The sequence below is a fragment of the Alexandromys fortis genome, unplaced genomic scaffold, assembly GCF_014885135.2.
Source record: "Alexandromys fortis isolate MF-2015 unplaced genomic scaffold, M_Fortis_MF-2015_v1.1 scaffold_52, whole genome shotgun sequence".
Taxonomy (NCBI): Eukaryota; Metazoa; Chordata; class Mammalia; order Rodentia; family Cricetidae; genus Alexandromys; species Alexandromys fortis.
Genome location: NW_026067929.1, coordinates 7,265,620 through 7,287,917, shown reverse-complemented (window position 1 = coordinate 7,287,917; position 22,298 = coordinate 7,265,620). Strand labels below are relative to the sequence as shown.

At 43.4% G+C, this 22,298-nt stretch overlaps 1 protein-coding gene across 6 annotated transcripts in view; it reads left to right on the top strand.

The window, feature by feature from the left end:
- Dnah5 (dynein axonemal heavy chain 5) overlaps positions 1–22,298 on the top strand; it is a 239,260-nt gene that overhangs the window by 17,549 nt on the left and 199,413 nt on the right. For 5 of the 6 annotated variants that reach the window (XM_050144816.1, XM_050144812.1, XM_050144817.1 and 2 more), the window contains exon 1: positions 17,599–17,862. The exons of the other annotated variant lie outside the window; for it this stretch is intronic. In XM_050144816.1, the coding sequence (XP_050000773.1) occupies positions 17,806–17,862 (57 nt within the window). In that variant the 5' untranslated portion in view covers positions 17,599–17,805. Of the gene's footprint in view, positions 1–17,598; positions 17,863–22,298 lie in introns of those variants that run through there. 6 annotated transcript variants of the gene reach the window in all.

Here is a 22,298-nt window from a genome sequence, read left to right as displayed (position 1 = left end):
TGTATGCTGCATTGTCTGCTGGGCAAGAGGTGCTTATTGGCACAATAGTGGCATGGCCGTTATAGGAACAACCAACTGATTTCTGGTTGGGTCTGAGCATCCCATTATACAGGAAGAAAGGACTTCATACTTCATACTGTGGGTCTGGCCCAAGGCCCATGACTAGGTACTAAGTGTGAACCTACTACTATTGTTTGGTTAAATAATAGACACATTGTCAAACTGCATCCCTAAATATTTGTGTGTATGTCCATAGACTAGAGCTGCCTTCAGACTTGATCAAAAAAGCTTCTCAAGGCCAACAAATAAGGATTTCTTCAAAGATTAATGAGTGATGAAGATGCTGAGAACATGACTGTTGGGTGTTTGGCTTTAAACCGGACAACGATATGATCTCTTCAGAGGCTCAAGGGACATTACAGAAGAAGGGTGGCGAGAGTTTAAAACACAGATGATGGGAGGAGGATTATGAAATGCTGTCTTAGTGGCATGGCCTTGTCATAACTGTCATGAATTTACAGCTGCTGTGGTTGCCTGAATAGGGCCTGCACAAGACAGCCTATTGACATTCAGAATTAATTTAGATTAATGTAACACAAGAAGCCAAAAAAAAAATCTAAAAGCAATTTAACAAAAACTATAAATACACAGTCAAAAGTAAAAGAAGAGACACAGGGGTATAAGTGAAATGGAGTAACTGCCTCCTGGGTCCTCTAAACTCGAATCTGTCAGGTAAAGGAGTGTGTGTCCAGTTGAAATGGAAGACGCTTGTCTTTTCTGCCACTAGGACTGCTACTAACTGGACCTGTCAAGGGTCAAGTGTCTTTTTCTTTTAGAAATGTCCTTCCTTTATATTCATAAACCTGGCCACCATAAGCAATGGATTCTGTGGGCCAGGCAGGTTCTTCCCCATCCCCAGACTTCCCAGTTCACACTGCACCATGTGGATAGTGTATATTGAGTTCACTGTGAGTGGGAGAAACAAACAGAGCCCTGGTATCTCATAGATGAGAACCACTATGGATCCTCTTCCCTCTGCAGGGAGGCTCTGGGGTTGCCAGTATAGTGCTATAGAACGGAGGCAAAAAGGGTCAGTGTTGAGTCAAAGTCAGGAAGGAGGAAGGTGAGGGCAAGAGGGAAGGGAGGGAGACAAATTTGTAAGATTTCTATAGCAACGACTTCTAGAAAAGTCTTGAGGTGTAATCAGAGTAAGGCCAGAAGCTGGGGATTTTGAAACATGTTGCTACTAACTATGCACTGAGTTCTTTAGATATTCTTGGAGATAATACAAGTGGCAGCTAAAACTTAATACAGACAGTTAAGTTTCAGAATTCTGATATTTTATATAATGAATGTAGGAGGGATGTAGCTCTGTGGTAGAGTTATTGCCTAGCATGAGTGTGACCCAGGGACAATGCCCAGTATGGTGGTTTGAATAATACAGCCCCCACAGGCTCATATATTCGAATGCTTAGTCACCAGGGAGTGGAACTCTTTGAAACGATTAGAAGGATTAGGAGGTGTGGCCTTGGAGGAAGTGTGTTACAGTGGGAGCCCATGCCAGACCCATGTCAGACTCTCTCTGCCTGCAGAACAGGATGTAGCTTTCAGCTATGTCTCTAACATCATGCCTGCCATTTTTGCTGCCAAGCTCCTTGCTATACTAATTATGGACTAAGCCTCTGAAACTCTAAGCAAACCCCCATTTAAATACTTTCTCTTATAAGAATTGCCTTGGTCATGGTGTCTTCTCACAGCCATAGAATAGTGTCACAAAAAAACCCCAAATCAAACCAATAGCCCAACAAAAACCAAACAATAACGAAGGTCTCCATGTTGAGACTAGGTTGTGTGCAACCCAGCTGTCAATAAAGTTAATAGATGTGCCCTTGAGCATGGAAGGACAAAAAAGTACCTGAAGCTTCTCCCTCAGATTGGCTGTCCACTTCAGCTGCACGATCTACAGCCAGATCCTTTTTCAACTTGTGGGTTTTATTGTATGTAAGATGGTGTCCAGTTGCAAAGCAAGGTAGTGGTGAGACTCCAATGAGATGAAACGGATTTTTCTATGCTTGGTCCAGGGTTACTGGCCTTCCCCTTCGGTCTCCTCTTTCTGTGCTGCTTCTTACCCACCATGCCCTGGGAGACTTTCTGCTGCTCCTGAGCTAATGGGAGAAGTGTTCTCCAGATCAGTGCCTCTCAGCACAGCATTTCATAGGAATGAATCAGAGTGCTGCAGGCTGCATTTTGTACTGTCCACAAATTCATTGGATTAAATGCTACCCCCCTCCTACAATGGTGTTACTAGGTGGGGCTTTCGGATAGTGATGTCATGAGGACTCAGTGCTCATGAATGGGATTGCATCCTTAGAAAAGAGGCCCTAGAGAATTCCGTTCTCTCTTCTGTCACAGTAGCATCATCTACAGGCAAAGAAATGGCCTCTAATGATACAGTTGGTAACCACCGTGGGCTTGGCTTTTCAGCCTCCAAAACTATCAGAGATGCTTCTTTTGTTTATAAGACACCTGCTCTTTGGCGAGAAGTTATAGCATCTTATGGGGCCAAGAAAAGGACTAGAGAGGTGACAGACACTGCAAATAGATGGATAATGGAGGTGGGCAATGGGCAACTTTTACCCTTTGTAAGGGGCAGCTTAAATGGTGTCACAGGCCAGCCTCAGGTTGGGCTTCCCTTACTCCAGTGAACAGAGACAGAGAAGCAGCAACTTTTAAGATGGTTCTAGAAATGTTGCCATTTTTCTTTCATTTATGAGCCTAAAAGTCTCTGAACTACCCTGTCCACATGCTAATGTGAGTGACATGAAATTGAAATGTCTGAAAAAAAGCACCTAAGCAGTGGAGAGCAGCCCCACCTTGTGGAGAAATCTGAAATATTTAATGACATCCGTCTCAGACTTAGAGAGCTTTGCTTAAAAAAAAAAACATTTGAAACTATAGTTTTCTCTTCTTAGATACCACAAGGGGCCATATTGATGTGGGAAGCCTGCCCTGCCAGCTGAGGCCATGTGGATGTCTGTGGTCCAGGGCAGCCTCTGAGGGTCCTGTCTGGGCTCATGATCCCATTGCAGCAGGGGCCAATATTCATGGTCTGTGCTGTCACCAGAAACCGAATAGAGGTCCATGATCCACTCTCCCATCGACCGTGAAGAGCAAGGAAGCTACTTTTGCTGTGACATCAATGACTGCAGATGCACAGTTGAGAGGGAGGGACTTGGAGGACCCCTGGGACAACCCCTACCTCAACCCTCAGCCTCCCTCCCACCAAATAACAACGTAGACAGGAAACCCCCAAAGAGAACTCTCAAAAAGTGTGACGGAGATGCCAAAGAGTAGCTCTGCACAGCTGATGGCTTCTGGCAGAGGGGTGGGAGGGGAAGGACTCAGTTGTATTAAAGGGTCAGGCCACTAAGAATTCTACTATGCTCCAGGAAGTATATAGATAACACAAAGTAGACTTTCAAGAAATATTTTTTCCTTAAAATGTTTTTATTTTTTACTTCCTATGGGAGGGGAGTTCACAAGGGGGTGGGGTGGACATGGAAAGACTAGGAAAGTGTCATGATTGGGAAGCATGATAAGAAACTCCCAGCAAATCAATAAAAAATGTTACACGGATAAAAATTAAAAGGCTGTCTTGTTCCCAAATTGTGTAGTGTCAAGGAGTGCATGACACCTTTCTTTATTACTTGTAAGGGTCACAAGTGATGTTTCTGTAGCAGAAGGTTGGCTAACAAGAGAAAGAATAGTGAATTTATTTAGTACAAGTTTGATTTAGCGAAAGTTTGAACCTTCAGAGGCAGCGACACAAAGAATCAGCTTTCTGTTTTGGAAGGCCACGAAGACAACTCAATCAGCCAAGTGCTTTGTCACCAGGAGAACCTGAGTTCAAACCCCAGCCTCCACGTGAAGAAGAGCTGGCCCTGGCAGTGCGCATTTGTAATGCCACTGCTGGTGCAGTGGAGGCAGAGAGAGCCTGAGGGGTGAGCTGCAGGTTCAGCCAGAGACCCTGACACAAGAGAGGTGGATGGTGTTCCATAGGAATATCCCTGAAACCGTCCTCTGGCCTTCACATGTGTGTGCCTGCTCATGCATGCTCACCTGCACACGTATGCACCCATACATACATGCACATGCATCTGCACATGCCCAAAACAGGTTTCTGCTTTTGTGCTTAGGATTGACTTAAAAAGGGTGGAGGGAGGGAAAAACTATGATTGTGTTGTATGATCTTTTACTCTTTTGGCTTTTTAGGGGCCCACCACCGAGTTCTCAAATAAATCATATGCAGAGGCTTATTCTTAGTTATGAATGTCAAGCCTTAGCTTGGCTTGTTTCTTGCCAGCTTTTCTTAAATTATTCCAACTATCTTTTGCCTCATCTTTCTCGTTCAAAGGCGTTCATCTTTCTCGGCTTTTGTAGACCTTTCTTTGCTTCTTTCCCTGTGGCTTGCTGTGTAGCTGGGTGGCTGACCCCTGATATCTTCCTCTCCTTGTTCTCCAGTTGCTCCTCTTTCTTCCTTATTTTTTCTCCTTCTACTTATTCTCTCTGCCTGTCAGCCCCGCCTCTCCTTGCTCCTACCTATTGGTCATTCATCTCTTTATTAGGACCTTCAGGTGTTTTAGACAGGTACAGGAACACAGCTTCACAGAGTTAAACAAATGCAGTGTAAAAAACAAGAGTCACGTACCTGAAAATAATATCCCCCAAGATGATTGGACAAAAATGGTATGAGCTAGTACAGTAGCCTGCGGGAGTTCCAGTCCTGTCTGGTGAAATGTCCCCTCCTCCTGGGTATGTGGCAAAGCTCTTTGGAATGAGGATCTCATGACATATTAGACAAGAGCAGGCCAGAAACTTCTTTACAGTTGGTGACTAGGTAGGAAGACAGGGAAAGGTTAGAGTAATAATTCTACTTTTTATGGCTGGCTTTGGGGAAAAAATTATCCCACATTTTATGACTTGCTCTTGTCTGGGGAAGAAGAATTGTACTTTGAATGGTTTGCCCCAGGGAGATGGAGGGGCAAGAGACAGGCAGGCAGAGGAGGGCAGAAAGACCTTGACCCTGAAACTGCTCCCGAGGCTGCCCAAGGCCCCTAGTTCAGCGTTCTCAGGGTGACTTAGTGTCTCATTTTGGGGCACATCTTTTCCTGAGCCACAGCCTGCTTAGGGTCGGCATCTTTAGCTCTACGTTGAGCGACAGTCTTGTTGAAGCAGCTGCCCTCTTCCTGAACGTGCGCTGCATGTTTACATTAAAACATCAAATCAATGGAGGAAAAATTATCAGCAGAAAAAATGGGAAGAGACACAGACAGGCAATTCACAACAGCACAAAGAAAACGAACCGCGAAACACAAATGCCCAATAAATATTTTTAGAATGCTAACTTTGCTGTTGTCAGGTGTTTATGGTTGAATTCTTAAGGAGATATGGTGACATACTGCCTCTCATCTATCATTTGGCAAGGATGAACTAAAATCTTTCTAAAAAGTATTCTCATGGGAGCTAGTGCATAATTTTTAATAAATAATTTTTCTAGTAGCTTACTGAAGTAAATAAGCAGAGACCTATGCAAGTATTTCTACACCAGGATATTTATTATTGTGTTATTTACTATGGTGAAAAAGGAGAACCAATCTGAAGACAAAAGAAAGAGTACTGGCTACATAAATTAAGGCTACAGCCAGTGCAGCCTATAGTCATTAATTCACAATTTGTTAAATATTTAGGGACAAAGAGTTCTCATACTTCTTCAGGAAAAAATAAAAGAAGGTGTGTGTGCGTGTGTGTGTGTGTGTGTGTGTGTGTGTGTGTGTGTGGTGCGTGTGTGGTGCGTGTGTGTGTAGGGGTGTGTTTATAAACATAATTCAATTTTATTTATTTAGTTATTAATATGCTTTTTTTTCTGGGGAGTAGACCCAGGGACTGGTGCATACTAAGCCCGCGTCCCTTTGAGCCACACCCTTAGCTCTGTCTTTCCCTCTCTCCTGAGGAAGTTAGAGTCAGTGCATATCACACACATTGGAAGGAAATGCCTTCATTAATGCTCACTTTGTGCGGAGAACTTATTGAGCTAATGACTTTTCTAGCAAGTTCATACTATTCTTGTGGTTAAAACAACCCTGGTGTTTCAAAAGCAATACTAAAATTCTTGAAAGGAGTAAAAAAATAAATCACAAAAAAGAGAACATTATATTTTACATAATAGAAAATAACCAAATTCAAAGATAAACACTGGGATTGCTATGGATATATTTGACCTATTGATGTTTTTCAAATTATTGCTTGTATTTTACGTGTATGGTTGCTTGGCAAGCATGTCTGGGTGTGGTGCAGGTGCAATACCCACGAAGGCCAGAAGAGGGTGTCGAATACACAGGGACTGTGGTGTGAACCTCTTTCTATGCAGGCTTTGGGAACTGAACCTGGGAACTGAACGCTGAGCCATTTCTTGAGTCCTGTTTCTTAAAGATTGATACCAACTTTTGGCCTCTTTAACGGCTTTTTATGCAAGGAAATGTATTTTACTATTTTTAATTATTGTTTATCTTAGCCCATTTCGTAACATGGGCAAGAGTCCTAAAATGGGAATTTTTAAAAGGAGAGGTTGGAACACAGACAAAGATTTGTTCTGAGATAGGGTCTTCCTACTGAGGGTGGGCTGCAGGTCTCAGGCTTGAGATCCTCCTGCTTCACAATTTAGACTACGGAGATTAACAGGCTTGTCTTAACATGCCAGGCATAAGGAAGTGTTTCCAGGCTTAGAGCTGTCAAACAGGAGACTTTGGCATCTCTTTTGTTGCACTGCCTCCTGCTTCATCTCTTCTGTAGACGCGAGAAAGTTGGTTTAAACCGAGGTAATCCACAGTGCTCCCGAGAGCTGCCCAGGTGTTTACCGTGTTGTCCTTTCAGCCGCTGGAGGGCAGCTCAGCTCCACGAGCGGCCGCTGTGTCAGCGTCCCTTCCCAGACTGTGCTGTGCTGAAATGTATTTTGCTTGGAAGGAATGAAGAAAAGAACACATGTTGTATCTCCAGATTAATCTCATTTTATTAACCTCCGAACATCAGACTTTATAGGGCATGAGATTGAAAGGCTGTAACTCTTGTAAGTGGAATTCTAAAGATTTTGTCTTAAAAGGAGAAAGCCTGACAAACCTGCCAGCTGATGGCAGGTACAGCGCTTTTTTTTTTCGCGTGTTTATAGATCCATTATTAGTAACAGAACTTTCCCAATATGACATTCTTGTACCCCAAACATCATGCGACAATTCTCTGCAAGGCAATTCTGAAATGCAGGCTGGTAGCTCCAAGCAAGGGTGAGTCGATGCTCATTGCATTGACATTCACTTTTATGTGCACCTCAATTGATGGGACGCTAGCTTTCATCTCTAATCAATTCGATAAGAAGAAAGAGTAACAACTCTTGTCTTTCAAGGCAAGAAAAAAAATCACGGGAGTCAATCTTGGTGGTGATCTCGTGATAAGGGAAGAGGGTAAGGAGGGAGAATAAGGAGCTTACAGCCTCTGTTTGATAATCGGGGCCACAACAGGGAAAGGAGGGGCCGCGGTTGGCTTTTTCCACCCCGTCATTTTCTTCTGCTCTACACCTGTACATCTCTGCCAATATTTATTTCATCCCAACATGTCAGAAAGGAACACAAGAAGAATGAGAACTCCAGTGACCTGAGAGATACTGTCACAGGGATTGAAAAATAGAGATTATTCTTCACCAGAAAGAAATATCATTTTGATTTATAATACACAATGAAGACGGTTTAAAAAATAATCATTCATTGTCTATTTCATGAGCATTTGGAATGTGACAGATGCTGTGTTAACGACAGTTTTTAAAGTCACTTAAAAAAAAAGCCATTATGTTTTATTTCTAAAATACCATTATTGGGCCGGGGATATGCCTCAGTGGGTAGCGCTTGCTTACAGAGCATGATTCCCAGCATTGCTTCCCTCATCGTGGTTGTGCATGTCAGTCATCCCAGCACTCAGAAGGTAGAGGCAGGGGGATCAGAGGGTCAAGGTCATCTTTAGTTACATAGCAAGCTTGACATTAGTCTGGCCTCAAAAACCATGTCTCAAAAGCCACTATAAAAACCATTAGATTCAAGATCAGACTCAAGGGATAGCCAATGCAATTTCAGATAAAAGCCATGAGATTCAGAGATATCCCATAAAAGAAGGGATATAGAACAAGTTTTAGATACTCGGATGAGGCAGTGGCCGCTACAAGAGGAAGGAGTTCTACAGACACCTGCAGACACTTTGTCTGGGAGCTCATCTGGATACCTGCTGCCCAAAGTGGATGCCTCTGGTGTGGGCTGGGGTGGTGGGTGGAAAAGGGCAGGGGACTGTGCCACCATTTTCTCTTCATTATCACACAAAGACCTTCAGTTCCTTAAGCTTTTCCTTTTCCGTAAACACTGAGTACACTGTTTTAATACCAAAGCTAGGATTTTGAATTGCTTTTTAATAAGGTCCAATCTATACAAGGGTTGAATGCAGCTAATTAAGAAAAAACAAAGCTCTGAACAGATTGTTGGTTGATTCCAAACACTTACTACAAGGGCAAGCTTTTGTGATTTAAAGGTGTTTTCTATTTCATTAATTCTCTTAGAAAAAAAGAGACAGAAATGCTGTTTTCAAATGTGGATAACAGGGTGGAGGAGAATTGACTTTGATGGTACCTCTTTTTGTGTAATTGCCTCACATTTTCCCCTAGGAGCTGGTGACTTTCAGGTTTGTGTGCTTTCCGGATGGGAGAGCAATGGATTGCCCCCTTCTGCTGTCAATCACCCCATGAAGAAGCCCTTCCGGCTTGCTCTGTAATGTTTCCTTGTTATGGAGTAGACTGAAGTGGTGTCCTGAGGTCTTTCTTCATCTTCATGTGGGTTGTGTGAGCTCAGTCTGGGGCCAGGTAGTAATGGTGCTGAAGAAATATAAAGCCGAAACAGCAGTGAAGAGCTAATTGTGTCTTCCGTGGCGGTATCACTACGCTTTGTCTGTATTGGAGTAACTGGTATCGTTTGTAACTGTAGGCTGTTGGAGTTTGAAGATAGTTAACTCCAGGATGAAGTGTCAGAGAGTTGCTCTTTATTCATTTAATGGGCACCACGAAGACCCCGGCACAGATATGACCGTGGGAAGATCCCCACCCTTTGGCTTTCCAGGAGCGTTGGTGGAAATGGGGGTTCTTGTAAGCAGAGCCCCCGGGTCTCTTCTGGATCTTGGATCTGCTCCAGTTCTTCTGTTTCTGAAATGAGGAGATCATTCTTTCCGCAGCTTGGAAGATCTTCCTTTGACATCTCCTGCACCTATTATTAAGCTTTTCAAAGATAGAAAACCTTCATTGCAAAAATTACTGCTTGGTTTAAGATCAGTGGATTTGCTATCCTTGATCGCAGTCCTAATAATCAAAGGTTTTCTGTTTCTCAGATCAATGCATCCCTTTTTATTGCTAATCCCTTTGTCATGTGTATGCTTTCTAATCTTCAGTATTTATTGTAATATCTGACTTATTTTAATGGGTTTTTAGTTGTGAGAAAAATCAGAGTACAAGGGGGTTGGCGAAGTTGAGCTATGATGAGTTGAGAGCTTATCAAGAGCAGGTGCGTGCAATCCAATGACTCTTTTGGTACTTGACACTCTTCCTTGCTATCTTCTACACCAGAGAACAAATTTTGGTATGGCCGTACGTTACTTGGATAAATGTTCCCCTGAGGTCCCATATGTCATGGGCGTGACCCATGGTGGCACTATTAGGAGGCAGTGGAAACTGTAGGAGCTGGGGCCTCATGGAGAATTTTAAGGTTAAGCGAGAGCTCTTGAAGGGGTTGTGGGACCTCAGATCTTCCGTCATTTTCTGTTGCTTCCTTTATATTGAGGTGAAAAGCTTGTTTTACCACTTGCCACCTGTTCCATCTACCATTGGTCTAAAGCAGTGCATCTTCTTGGTCTTAGATTGGAGTCTCCAAAACCGTGAGACTCGCCATGATCACAAACCTCTGAGCATGTTTATGAATTTGTTTTTAGGCTGATTAATTAAGGTAGCAAGCATCACCCTAACTATGGGCAGTCCCACTCTATTGGCTGGGATTCCAGACGGCATGAGGAGGAGGAAGTGATCTGAGAGGCAACATTCATCTCGCTTTGCCTCCTGACTGCAGGGGCAACGTGGCCAGCTGCCTTTTGCTCCTGCTGCTGTGCCTTCTGTCACGATGGTCCACAGTCTCTAGATTTGAGTTGCAACAAACCCTTTGATCTTCAAGTTGCCTCTGCCAGATAGTTTGCCACATCAACTGGAAAAGTAAGCAATACAGGACTTCAGGGTTAGCTCAACCTCGCTTCAGATGGTTCAAGCTCCAGGGCTTTCTGTGCTAAGGTCCTGGAAGATGCACATAGCATTCAATTAAGATAACGTTGCAATGACTTTACTCAAAAACTACACTTGTACCTTAGATCACTTGCTTAGGCTGGATTTTTATTTTTCATGAGCCGGCTGGTCCCTAAGAGATCATTACATCATTACATGTTTGAAAAGGGGCCAACGTGACTGGTAGTTGATTAATCGCCATAAAACCAACCACTATATATGAGCCAGGATCAGAACACATGGCTTCCCTTGCCAAGACAACAGGGTTTCTACAGAGATGCATGGCAGACTCATCCTGGAAGACAGGAAGAGAAGGGAAGATGGTGCTCTTGAGAGTGTTTTCTTGAGTTTATTTGTCTTAGAACAAGTCCATCTAATCATCAGACTTTTGACAAGAAATACATTGTTCTAAACCATTCCTGGAGTGCATACTTAGCATGGAACAATCTACCTCTGTCAGATCCTTACATAACGGGTCCTCTCTTCAGCCTTTGCTTCATTCTGGACTCATCAGCTTTCTGTGTACTCCAAATCCCTCCTCTCGTTTCATCTCCATTCTTTACATTTTGACCAAAGAGATTTTAGAAAAACTGTACATCATTTTTTTTTTCAAAATCACTTGCTGCACAAATTCAATTCATGTAACTGGTGCCAAATCAAACTCCATTTAAAACACTGAGAAACTGGCCATGGTGGCGCATGCTTTTAATCCAGCACTTAGGCAGAGGCAGAGGCAGAGGCAGAGGCAGAGGCAGAGGCAGAGGCAGAGGCAGAGGCAGAGGCAGAGGCAGAGGCAGAGGCAGAGGCAGAGGCAGAGGCAGAGGCAGAGGCAGAGGCAGAGGCAGAGGCAGAGGCAGAGGCAGAGGCAGAGGCAGAAGCAGAGGCAGAGGCAAGAGCTCTGTGAATTCGAGGACAACCTGGTCTCGGGGTGAGTTCCAGGACAGCCGGAGCTATACAGAGAAACCTTGTCTTGAAAAAAAAAAAAAACCCAAAAAAACCCCAGCTCCCTCCACCAAAAAAAAAAAAAACAAAAAAACAAAAAACAAAAAAATTTTAATCAAGAGGTCAGCCCAGAAATCATATACATGTAAGTAACATTACACAGATTGAGCAAGTTATATTTATATATTGAAAAATAGCTGTTTATATTATAAATTTATAACCATTGATATATAATGTTAGTATACACACACAATTAAAGACCCAAAGTTCGTGAATTTGAGTTCAGGGTATATAGAAGAACTGAATGGAAGAAAAGGAAGGGGGAAATTGTATGATTAAATTTGAATTTCAAAATATACAGAAAATATTTGAAAAGAAAAGATACTTCATGTTTCAGGTGTCACAGACAAGTGTCTCCACTTTCACATTTTCATGGGAAGCCAGGTGGGACAGTAGCTACGGCTTCATCACCATCATCTACTCTCTTAACAGGCTTTCAGCATTGCTCCCCCTCTGTTAGAGATGCTGTGATCCTCACCTTACCTAAGCCAGACAACACAGAACTATCTTGGAACACTGTGCCTCTTTTCACCAGTTTACATCAATGTATTTGTGTACATAATTTGTGTGTGTGTGGTGTGTGTGTGTGTGTGTGTGTTTGTGTGCACATAAGGTTTGCTCTGTTCATTCCTTCTGACTCCTACCTCAACAATGGTTTCTAGGAATAGTGTTGAATGGAGGAACGGGAACCTACTTTTAGAACTTGTTTGTTTGCTTGTTCAGCTTTGGTTAGCCTTGGTTGCCACTACGTCTCTTTTATCATATAATCTGTTTTTTTTTCATACCCTGGATAGTGTCTTCAGTCTCTCTCCACTGCATTCTTTGTGAACACAGCTACTAGTGCAATCCCCCTGAGTGAGCAAGGCTTCCACCAATTTATTTTTCATTGACTTCCTAAAGCCCATGAAGGCTTCTTCTCTAGGTAGACATCTACATTCAACTACCAATACAGGCTTTTAAGAGATCAACCAAGTGTTCTTCCCCTCAGATGTCACAGCCTCTCTTGAGTTTTCAACCTTGTGTTTGATATTTCCACACATTATCATGCCCTGTCTTTTGAAAAAGCTTCCCGTGCTTCAAGGCTTGCCTGTAGTTCTGCTTTCTTTAGAAAGTTTCTTTGATCACCAGAGCTCATAAAACTGACTTTCATCTGACCTAAGCCACTGTCAGATACAGACCATTGCGTCATTGACCACCCAGCTGTCAATTAAACCAGAGCTCAGTGTACTGCTTTCTTAGGATTGCATTTTACCTTAATTGAAAAAGCTCTTTTAGACTCAAACATAGATATAAAAAAATCATATACTACATTGTGGATCCATGCAAAGACAAATACATTAAATCTGTCAAGAAATTTATAAAACCTGTTCACGCTTAGAGTCTGACGCATTAGGGATTTCCTTCCAAAGCCAATGACAACACCGGTGCTCTCCTGGCCTCCCCAGAGGGTATCAGTGAAGATTTCAGATAGTGGACAGGGCATATGCTCCTTCCTTAAACGAACTCACAGTGGCTTGTGACTTGCCATAGAAGGTGCTGTAGTGGCCCTGATATTTGGGGTGACAGCTGGGTCTGTACAAGTACTGGCAATGACACTTATGCCACAATCATTGCCTGCAAACAGCAAGTACAAGAGGACCCTGCATATAGGAAGCAGGGCTGGTGTGGCAGCCATGGCGTATAGGAAGCAGTGGCAGAACCCTTCCAGCATATGGGGGGCATTGGGTCTATCTATCTCCAGTACCCAGGGGGAAAAAAACCATTCAATTTCTATGTTGTACAAAGTGAAAATAATGTGTAAGTCAGAATGAATTTGCGATTTTCTATGATGTCACTGTTTATGGGACCATTCTACTGGACCTCTGTACAACATTCTTAAAGATGGAAGTTCATGGGAAATAGATGAACAGAAACAGGTGAAACTTGAATTTCTCCTTTTTGGGACAGAATCAGCAAAAGCTTCCCAACAACTCTAGGCTAGGATTTGCAGTTTAAACTCATTTTTTGGGAAATTGTGCCCTATGTTCTTATTGCTGCTAATTATGGAATTATGGTCAGAACTCTTTTGTCAATTAAAAATGAAAAGAAAAGATACTTCATGTTTCAGGTATCACATCTGCCTATTGTTTCGTTCACATTTTCAACATGGGGAAGCCAGGTAGGACAGTAGCTATGGCTTCATCACCATCATCTACTCTCCAAACAGGTTTGGATATATGAGAAGATATATTTGATTTATCAGTGTCTGTGATTTACATGTTTTTTTATGTTTGTTAGACACGCAGTTTTAGTTCTATTGTAAAACCTAGCAAAAGTGCCGGGGAGATGGCTCAGTAGATGAAGCAGTCACCGCATTGTGCAAGGGCTGTAGTCCGGATCCCCAGAACCCACCTAAAAACCACGCAGGGGTGGTAGTCACATATGATCTCATTATTTGAGAGGCAGAAACGGGGGAAATGATGGAGGTGGGTCTTGTAATAATAAAGAAACTGCCTCGGCCCTCATAGGACAGAAAATTAGGTAGGCGGAGTAGACAGAAGAGAATTCTGGGAGAAAGAAGCTTAGTGAAGGAGTCGCCATGATGCTCCCACACCAGACAGATGCAGGTTAAGATCCTCCCTGGTAAGCCAGCTCGTGGGCTACACAGAATATTAGAAATGGGTTAGAACAATATGTAAGAGCTAGCCAATAAGAAACTGGACCTAGCCGGGCCAGGCAGTGTTTGAAAGAATACAGTTTCCGTGTAATTATTTCTGGGTATAAGCTAGCCATGCGGGCGGCCGGGTGCCGGGGACGCAGCCCTGCCGCTCCTACTTCAACAGGGGGAAATCTCTGGTCCAATTTAGAGAGATAGATTAGCCAGCAATGGTGAATTCTGAGTTCAGGAAGAGGTCTTGTCCAATAAAAAAAGTGGAGAGTGATTGAGGAAGACACCTGACATCAACTTCAGGCTTCCACATGCACAAACACACATGTGCACATGCATGAACATACACATGTGGATATATATAACCACAGGCCTACACACCACACATAGTCACAGATACACAGAGAAAACACAAAATCTCTTGCCAAGCCAAAGTTCTGACACTAGATAGCTAGAAGACAGCTGTTGCACAGCTGGGAAGAGAACAGAGTTAGATTCACACCCATGTCTGCTGGACCCTGGTATTTCCATGTTCCATTCTGACACCTAGGGTAGGTGGTACATACAGGGCTCCTAGGTCCAAAGTGCATGACTGTGGACAAAAGATGAGTTTTCATTCAAATGTAAGCATAAAAAGGTAAAGTTTTAAAACACAACTTCAAGTAAAGCGCATACACGTTCCTCAGTTTGTAATTATATTTTATTCATGATCACACGCTTGCGTTATTCGGTATCAGCCTCCCTTGAAGGCAGAAGTTGCCATTTTTCATCGATGAGATATGTTTTTGTGTTTTAAGAGCTGTAATCAGAATGCATGTTTAAATAGAGGTTGTAAAATTCAACAGCACTTTTTTTCCCCGAGTGTAGAATACTTATGCACCCTACAATTAATTTTTTATTTTTCTTTGTGTCTATCTGTGTGAGTGTGCACCACATGTGTATGGCTACCATGGAGACCAGGAAAGGGTGTCTGGTTCTTTAGAGTTCTGGGTGGTCTGAGCTGCCTACTGTGGGTGTTGAGAACTGGACCCAGATCCTCTGGAAGAGCAGCAATGCTCTTAAGGGCTGAGGCATACCTCCAGTTCCACAAATAACATTTTTTTAATGATGGAGTAATGTGTATTTTTATTAATTGTTTTATCTGTAGTATATAATCCAATGTCTATGTCTTTGCTAGGGTTACTGTCGCTGTGAAAAGACACCAGGACCACGGCTACTCTTATAAAGGAAAACATTTAATGGGGTGGCTTACAGTTTCAGACGGTTAGTCCATTCTCATCATGGTGGGACGTGGTAGTGTGCAGGCAGAGGCGGTACTGGAGGAGGAGTTGAGAAGTCTTTATCTTTGAACTGTAGTCAGCAGGAAGTGAATTGAGATACTGGGTATGACCTGAGCAAAAATAAGACCTGAAAGTCTAACTCTACAGTGACACACTTCCTCCAACAAGGCCACACCCACTCCAAGAAAGCCACACCTACAAATAGAGCCACTCCATTTGGGGGCTATGTTCTTGCAAACCACCACAGTCTGACCACATGAACAGCACACACAAACATTTGCGAATGAGAGAGCTAATAAAGGGAAAATGTTACAGTGTGGCTGAGGGTACTTGGATTTCCTGATGAAGTCCTCTGCCTGTGTATGGCCCATTGCCCATGTCTGCCTTCCTATCATTCCTGGTGTAGGATTTGTGCATGACTAACCCCTTTCAGTCTGCAAGGTGCATTTTCATGTATTGCCTGGCAGATTGTGCTGGTGGAGGAACCTTCCTGACTTTGCTATTGGCAAGTGTTTGATAACTCTTTTCCAACTACCAGAAACGGAATTTTTTTCCAGGCCTTGAGAGTAGGCAAGTTAGCTGTACATTTGCTGTTTATTCTGCCTAAGGGCAGCTCTCAGGAGTCTCTTTTAGGTTCAGGGACACTCAAGAAGATCCTTTAAGGCACCACAGCCTTCCTCTACTTAGCTCAAAGAGGTTGAAATTGAGCTGCTGAGGCTGAAGACTCCAAGGTTTGCCGGGAAACCTCAGGAGAGTGGTGGGCATGCATGCCAAATACAAAATACAAAATAAATACCATTAGTCACGGGTGGCAATTTTCCTAGGAAGTAACGGCCCCCAGGAGATCACATTGTAAATGGCTGTTGCTGAAATGAGGGTGGCACCTCATACACCATGGAGGGAGCACCGATTTAACATACCTGGTGAGAGATGGGCATTGCTTAATGGAGCCTTGTATCTCTCCTGAGGGCCATATGTCGACAGGAGTCTGGGGACTGAGCTGAACAGCTAAGCAGGGAGGATCACACTTTCCTGCCTTGTGCCTGGGTGTCTCCTCATTCACAGTTATAACAGGAAATAGCTGCTTATCAACACACAGAGGTTGGTTAAAGGTATCTTGGGACTGGTATAACTCAGGCATACCTAGTGTGTGCTTAGCTTGCACAAGTGCCTGTCTTAAGTCCACAACACTGACAAATGAATTCACAAATAATGTTGGCTCAGAAGATGATACCCCCTAACATACAGCTTCACGGTTTAAAGTGAGGGCACACGAACAGCAGAACATTCAGCGAGGCCTTTCTCCCAGCTCCTTTATCTGTCTTCCGGTTCACACGCTCCAGGAGACAGTATTTGCTGCAACTGTCTTCCCAGGATCCCAGCAGAAAGAAGAGACTGATGCACATAGCAGGAAGGAGTGATGGCGGCTACACCTGGAACCCACACGAGCATCACCCCAAGGCATTGCCTGTTCTTTGAGGCCATTTGTCTCCTCCAAAAACAATTTACTCCTCTGCTAAAATTGCCCAATCCTTCTCTCTCCCCTAAGAAGAACAGATGTAAGCTTCTACATCTCACCGAACTGCTGGGCACCTCTGTCGTTCCCAGTGTGTGTGCCTTCTCCCTTGTCAATCTGTCAAGGAGCTGGGATTCAATGACATTGACCCCTTTTTATGCACCTTGATGAGAGGAATCATAGGTGACTATGTTTCCCCATCTTGTCTGCACAGAGTGAAAGATCTAGACGTTTAGTCCCAGGGAGTGCATTACTTGGCTTTCCGCGCATGGGCAGCCCCGTGAACAGGAGTAATTTATGGATGCCATTTTCCATTTGCATATGAAATAGGCTGCTTGTTCTTTACGGGAAAGAAAATGGCTCCTTTGGGTCACAATTAGCCTATCAAGCAATTAGTCACAATTAGTCACAATGCTGGCAGTTAATTGTGCACACAAAATTGTTTGGACAAAGTAAGGCTGAATTTCTTAACTTGAGCAATATATCCAGAGCAGTGACTTGTCTGCCTTCTGTTTTGGTCTGGTTTAAGGTTTCTCATTGTTCAAAGAAATAATTGAAGCTTCTTTATTGACTCAAAGCTTATTGTTGGGCAGTGTATAGAATGGAACATTAGGAGTTGTGGTTGCAACCAAGCAGTTAAAACGCTCCCTCTGGTTGCTACACATGATTAAGAGGCGTGCTTAAACTTCACAGCACGGAAACAGCATTGCCCTAACAACGTGGGACCTCAGAAACAAGGAAAGCCCTTGGACAGAGCAGGAAGGGACAGGCTTCTCTCCTCAAGTCTGTGACTGTGGAGAGTCAGTCACAGGCATGAGAAATGGGACAGTGACACTGTGACCCTCACAGTCTTTTCTTCTGAAATCCCACTGGAGGGTGAATACATCTCTTCAGAGTTAGAAGACCACTCTGGAAGAGCTGTCTCTGGGCCACAGCCTAAAGCAGACGGATCGCTGGGATGTTTAGGATCGGCAGGAGGCAGCTCTGGAAGCAGAGTGCCAGCCGCGTTCTAACGGTAAGAACTGGAGGCTGTGAATTGAACACCTCTACTGCCAGGTCTAAAGAGACCTGAAGAGATTGCAAATGTATACACAGGTGCACAGTACATGTATTGATATTTCACATGTAGAAGAAGTACACCTTGTGACTTACTACGCATTTCTGCCCTAGTGTAACTGTGTAGAAATGTATGCGCGATCTTTAGGGAAGATGCTTCTCTGGGGTCAAAAATACATTCATGCCAGTAGTTTGGGCACTGTATATTCCTTAAGGCATGAACACTTTTGTTGGTTATTAGATATGGTTAAGGCAGATTCTAGGATACAATACACTTAGGATCTTTGCCATCCCACCTCAAGTCTAATGCCTTTGGAAATGAGGTCATGGACACAGAGATGAAGGAGCAAGAATCAGCTTCCCCACACAGCGCCCTCCTCAGGGGCTGTGTATCAGCTGTTCATGGAACTTTGGACCTTCTACTACTAGGAATTGTAGACTTAATCCTCCAACAATACTTTGTTGCTTCTTGCCTGACTTGGTCAAGTTTCTTCATGTCCAGGTAGGCAGGGAAAAGGATCTCTCTTCAAGTAGTCATGGACAGACCTGGCCCAGAGTGATAGAGAGATGAACATGTTACGATTCCTGTCTTGAAACAGCTAGACAGAGTATAGGATTGTAACCAAGCCAGGTCTTGCAATGGATGCTCCCCATCTGACCAGAGGCCTGTTTGTTTTGTCAATGGTGGCTTAAACTGGATCGACCTTGCAAGCATTTATAGTGTGCCTGCCATGGGTAAGCATTCATGACAAGCCCTGCAGAAGATCAGCAAGTAGGGGGCAGATGCTCAAATGGGGACAGAAAACAGTAAATCACGAAAATTAAGCCAACAATTGCAGAGACGAACTTCATTAGAACTCAGGAACGACCCAGATGAAGCCATCTGGCCTGTTGTGTGGCCATGAAAGGGTAGGGAAGACAGTCCTGTGTCTTCTGATCCCTTCAGCACTTGCCACCCATCCCTGAGATTTTGACGCAGATCTCTCTTTTATCCTACCCGCTGAGCGATCTCACCAGCTTTCTGATTTACTTTTTATATGAGTCTGGGTCTCTAGCCCAGGCTGGTCTTGAACTCCCTATGTAGCCAAGGGCATGACCTTGAACTTCTGATGTTTAGCTTCAACTTCTGAGTGCCACCATGTGCAGTTTATTACGCTGGAGACTGAGTCCAGGGCTGTGTGTATACTGGGTGCTACTAAGCTACATCTTCAACTACAAAGTTTAATTTTTAATCGGCAAAAAACTATAAACTTGGGGGAATATAAGATGTTTGGATATGTGCATACATTTTAGAATAAGGCAATCCAGCATGTCCATCATTTGCATCCCATTTCTCTAGAGGTCTCTGTTTTCTAAGTAACCTTCTGTTACTATAGAGCTTGGGACACAATACCTATAATGCTTATGAGGTATTGGAGTGACCTGGTCGTCTTTCCTTACTTGTTTCTCTCTACCACATCTAAGGCACTATAATAAATGTAAACTTTTAGCTATAATTAATGAACTAAATTCTCCTTCAACATGTGCTACCTCTTGAGGGTAAATCTTTTGGGGAAGTTTCATTTATGTTTCTTGGATGCTAGTTATGGTTACCCTATTGAAGCATGGTGGGAGCAGAATTATCTTAACAATACTGTAGTATATTATATAAATATATTGTCTATTTGCTGATTGATATGATAATTATTGAGTAATAGCTTTTTGAGCTGAAATACTCATGGAAAAAGCATTGCACGTAGCATAACAACTATAGATGGGTTTATTTACCCTTGGTTTGGAACTTTCACTATGCTGGAGCTGGATTATAATTAGGTTACAGTGATATGTTTATTGATTTTATCCACATATATCCATGCTAGCAGCAACAATATGTAATGGAAATTCTATGGACATGGAAAAGACAGGACATCTCTTCTTTTTTCTTTTCTTTTTCTTTTTTGAGACAGGGTTTCTCTGTGTAGTCTTGGCTGTCCTGAAACTCACTCTGTAGACCAGGCTGGACTCAGACTCAAGAAATCTTCTTGGCTCTGCCTCTCAAGTGCTGGGATTAAAGGCCTGCTGATTAAAGGCCACCACCACCACCCAGCAGGGCACCAGGTTTCCTGGAACTGGAGTGACAGATGGTTGTGAGCAGTTGTGTGGGTGCTGGGAATTGAACGCACGTCCTCTGCAAAACCACAGTGCACTTAATCACTGAGCTGTCTCTTCAGTCCCTCCTTTCTTGTATAACAAACGCTAATGCTTTTCAATAAAGAATACTTGAAATAACTCTGTGTATATTCACTCACTCATTAGCAAAACCTTGGTCCAGATGTATCTGCATTTTTTCTTTTATTTTCTTATAGACTAGAAAAAATGATCAGTATTTATTTACAGCAGGCATGAATTACAGACCTGATAACTCATTTTTTTCTCTAAAATGAAGACAAACCACCTAATTTTGTAGGTTGATCTTGTTAACTTCAGAGAAAAGGTACAAGTAGGAAGACATATGACAGTCATCTTGACTGTTGAATTCATCTGTCTGTGAAGGAGAAAGATTTTAGAATGGAGATATTCTCTCTTAGCTGCGGAGAGACCTGTTATTAATTTTGCATGTATTCACGTTAGATAATGCTGCTGCAGGTAGGATTTCAGATTGCTTCCAATGATTTTTTACACCATGGTGGTGGGGGAAGGATTTGTGTGGGTTGAGGCTGAGAGGGAGTGCAGCACTCCCCTGGGTAGGCACAGTGTCTCCCACTGAGCTCCTTTGCAGGAGGCCCAGCTGTGTTTTCAGTGGAAAATAACAGTGGAGGCCAAGACATAAAGACCTAAGCTGTCTGGTACCTGGCAAAGCTGAAAGGCTGTCAATATTTCTCTTCCCTGTGCTACGGCCAACCGGACGTCCTTTGTTCCTCAAGCCTAGACTTGTTCGGCTTGGTGAACACATTTCACATCAGCAGGTCAAAATGTTTTCATTGGCACCAAGAAGAGAAAACGGCTTGAGGCTTTATCAGGGAAGGGGGGAAGAGATGGATATTGCTTGCTAATGGGCAAGTGAGTATCCTTGGGTCTGAGCTAGTTAGTCCCAAAGATGCTCGTGTTTTAACGATGGTAAGAGCTAGTCGACTCTAGAGAACATGTCAAACTCCATTGACTGCGTAGCTGCCGCTGTGCCCACCTTATGCCACACGCTGTGCTCCAGGATACAGTAGGGAAGGGTTCCCTGATGGAGGAAGGTAATTGGTTAATTATAATAAACCAACTGCTTGGCCTCATTGCTTAGAACATAGATGGGAGGAATAAACAGAATAGGATGCTGGGCGGAAGAGGAAGTGAGGTCAGACTCTGCTCTGCTCCTGGACAGACCCTACAGCTCTGCTCTCTGGAGCAGAGACGCCATGCTCAGCTCTCCCAGGCAACTCCAACCCAGAATGGACATAGGCTATAATCTTCCTGGTAAGCGCACCTTGGGGTGCTTACACATATCATTAGAAAAATTAGAGTTCATGGGCCAAGCAGTTCTTAAATGAACACAGTTTGTGTGTTGTTATTTCGGGCATGAGCTAGCCAAGCGGCCGGGGTGTTGGAGACGCAGCCCCGCCGTTTCCTATTTTCAACAGATGGCTGCCCAACATGAGGCTAACTGAATCCACAAAAAGCCTGAGAAAGCTTGGGAAAGAATGGAGTGAAGCATGTTTCCTTGGTAGCTGAAATTTCTTGGGTCTGCTCTGCTTGCTAGAGGCAAGCAAGCGCTCTCATCTAAGAGAGGCTTCCTGACTCAGCTTTAGCTGCAAAACCCTGCAGCTAATTAAGAGGTCCTGCCACGAAACACTTAAATGGTGTTGACGAAAAACTGAATGCATGCTTTTCGGTTTTCAGCTGTAGCAGGAAAAAAATTGTGCTGTTTTAAAATGCTGGCTTTCTGGGCCGTCCTGCCAGGCCAAACTCTGACTGAGGCAGGAGGGCCGACTACTGAGAGAGGACTTGACTGTTGTCTATTGTAGCTCGCTTGCTGGCAGGGACCTTGAAATGCCATAGAGTTGTGGCAGTAAACATGGCTACAACCGGTACCTCAGCCATGAGGCTGGAAAGCTAAGGAACGGACTGGATCTAGCTAGCAAAGCCACAGCTTTAATCCTACTCATATTGCTCAGTAAATTAAAGACTCATGTGTTCAGAAAAAGAGAGATATATAGTAAAGAGAGATTCAAAGACAAAGAAAATTTTTAAATGATTTACAGTGTGTTAAAAATAATATGCAGACTAAAAGTTAAAATTCTTAAAGTAAAAAAAAGTAAGAAAAAGAGAAGTTGTGTGTGGTAGTACACGCCTTTAATCCCAAGGCTTGGGAGGCAGAGGGAGATTGACCTCTGTGACTTCAAGGTGTGGTAGCGCACGCCTTTAATCCCA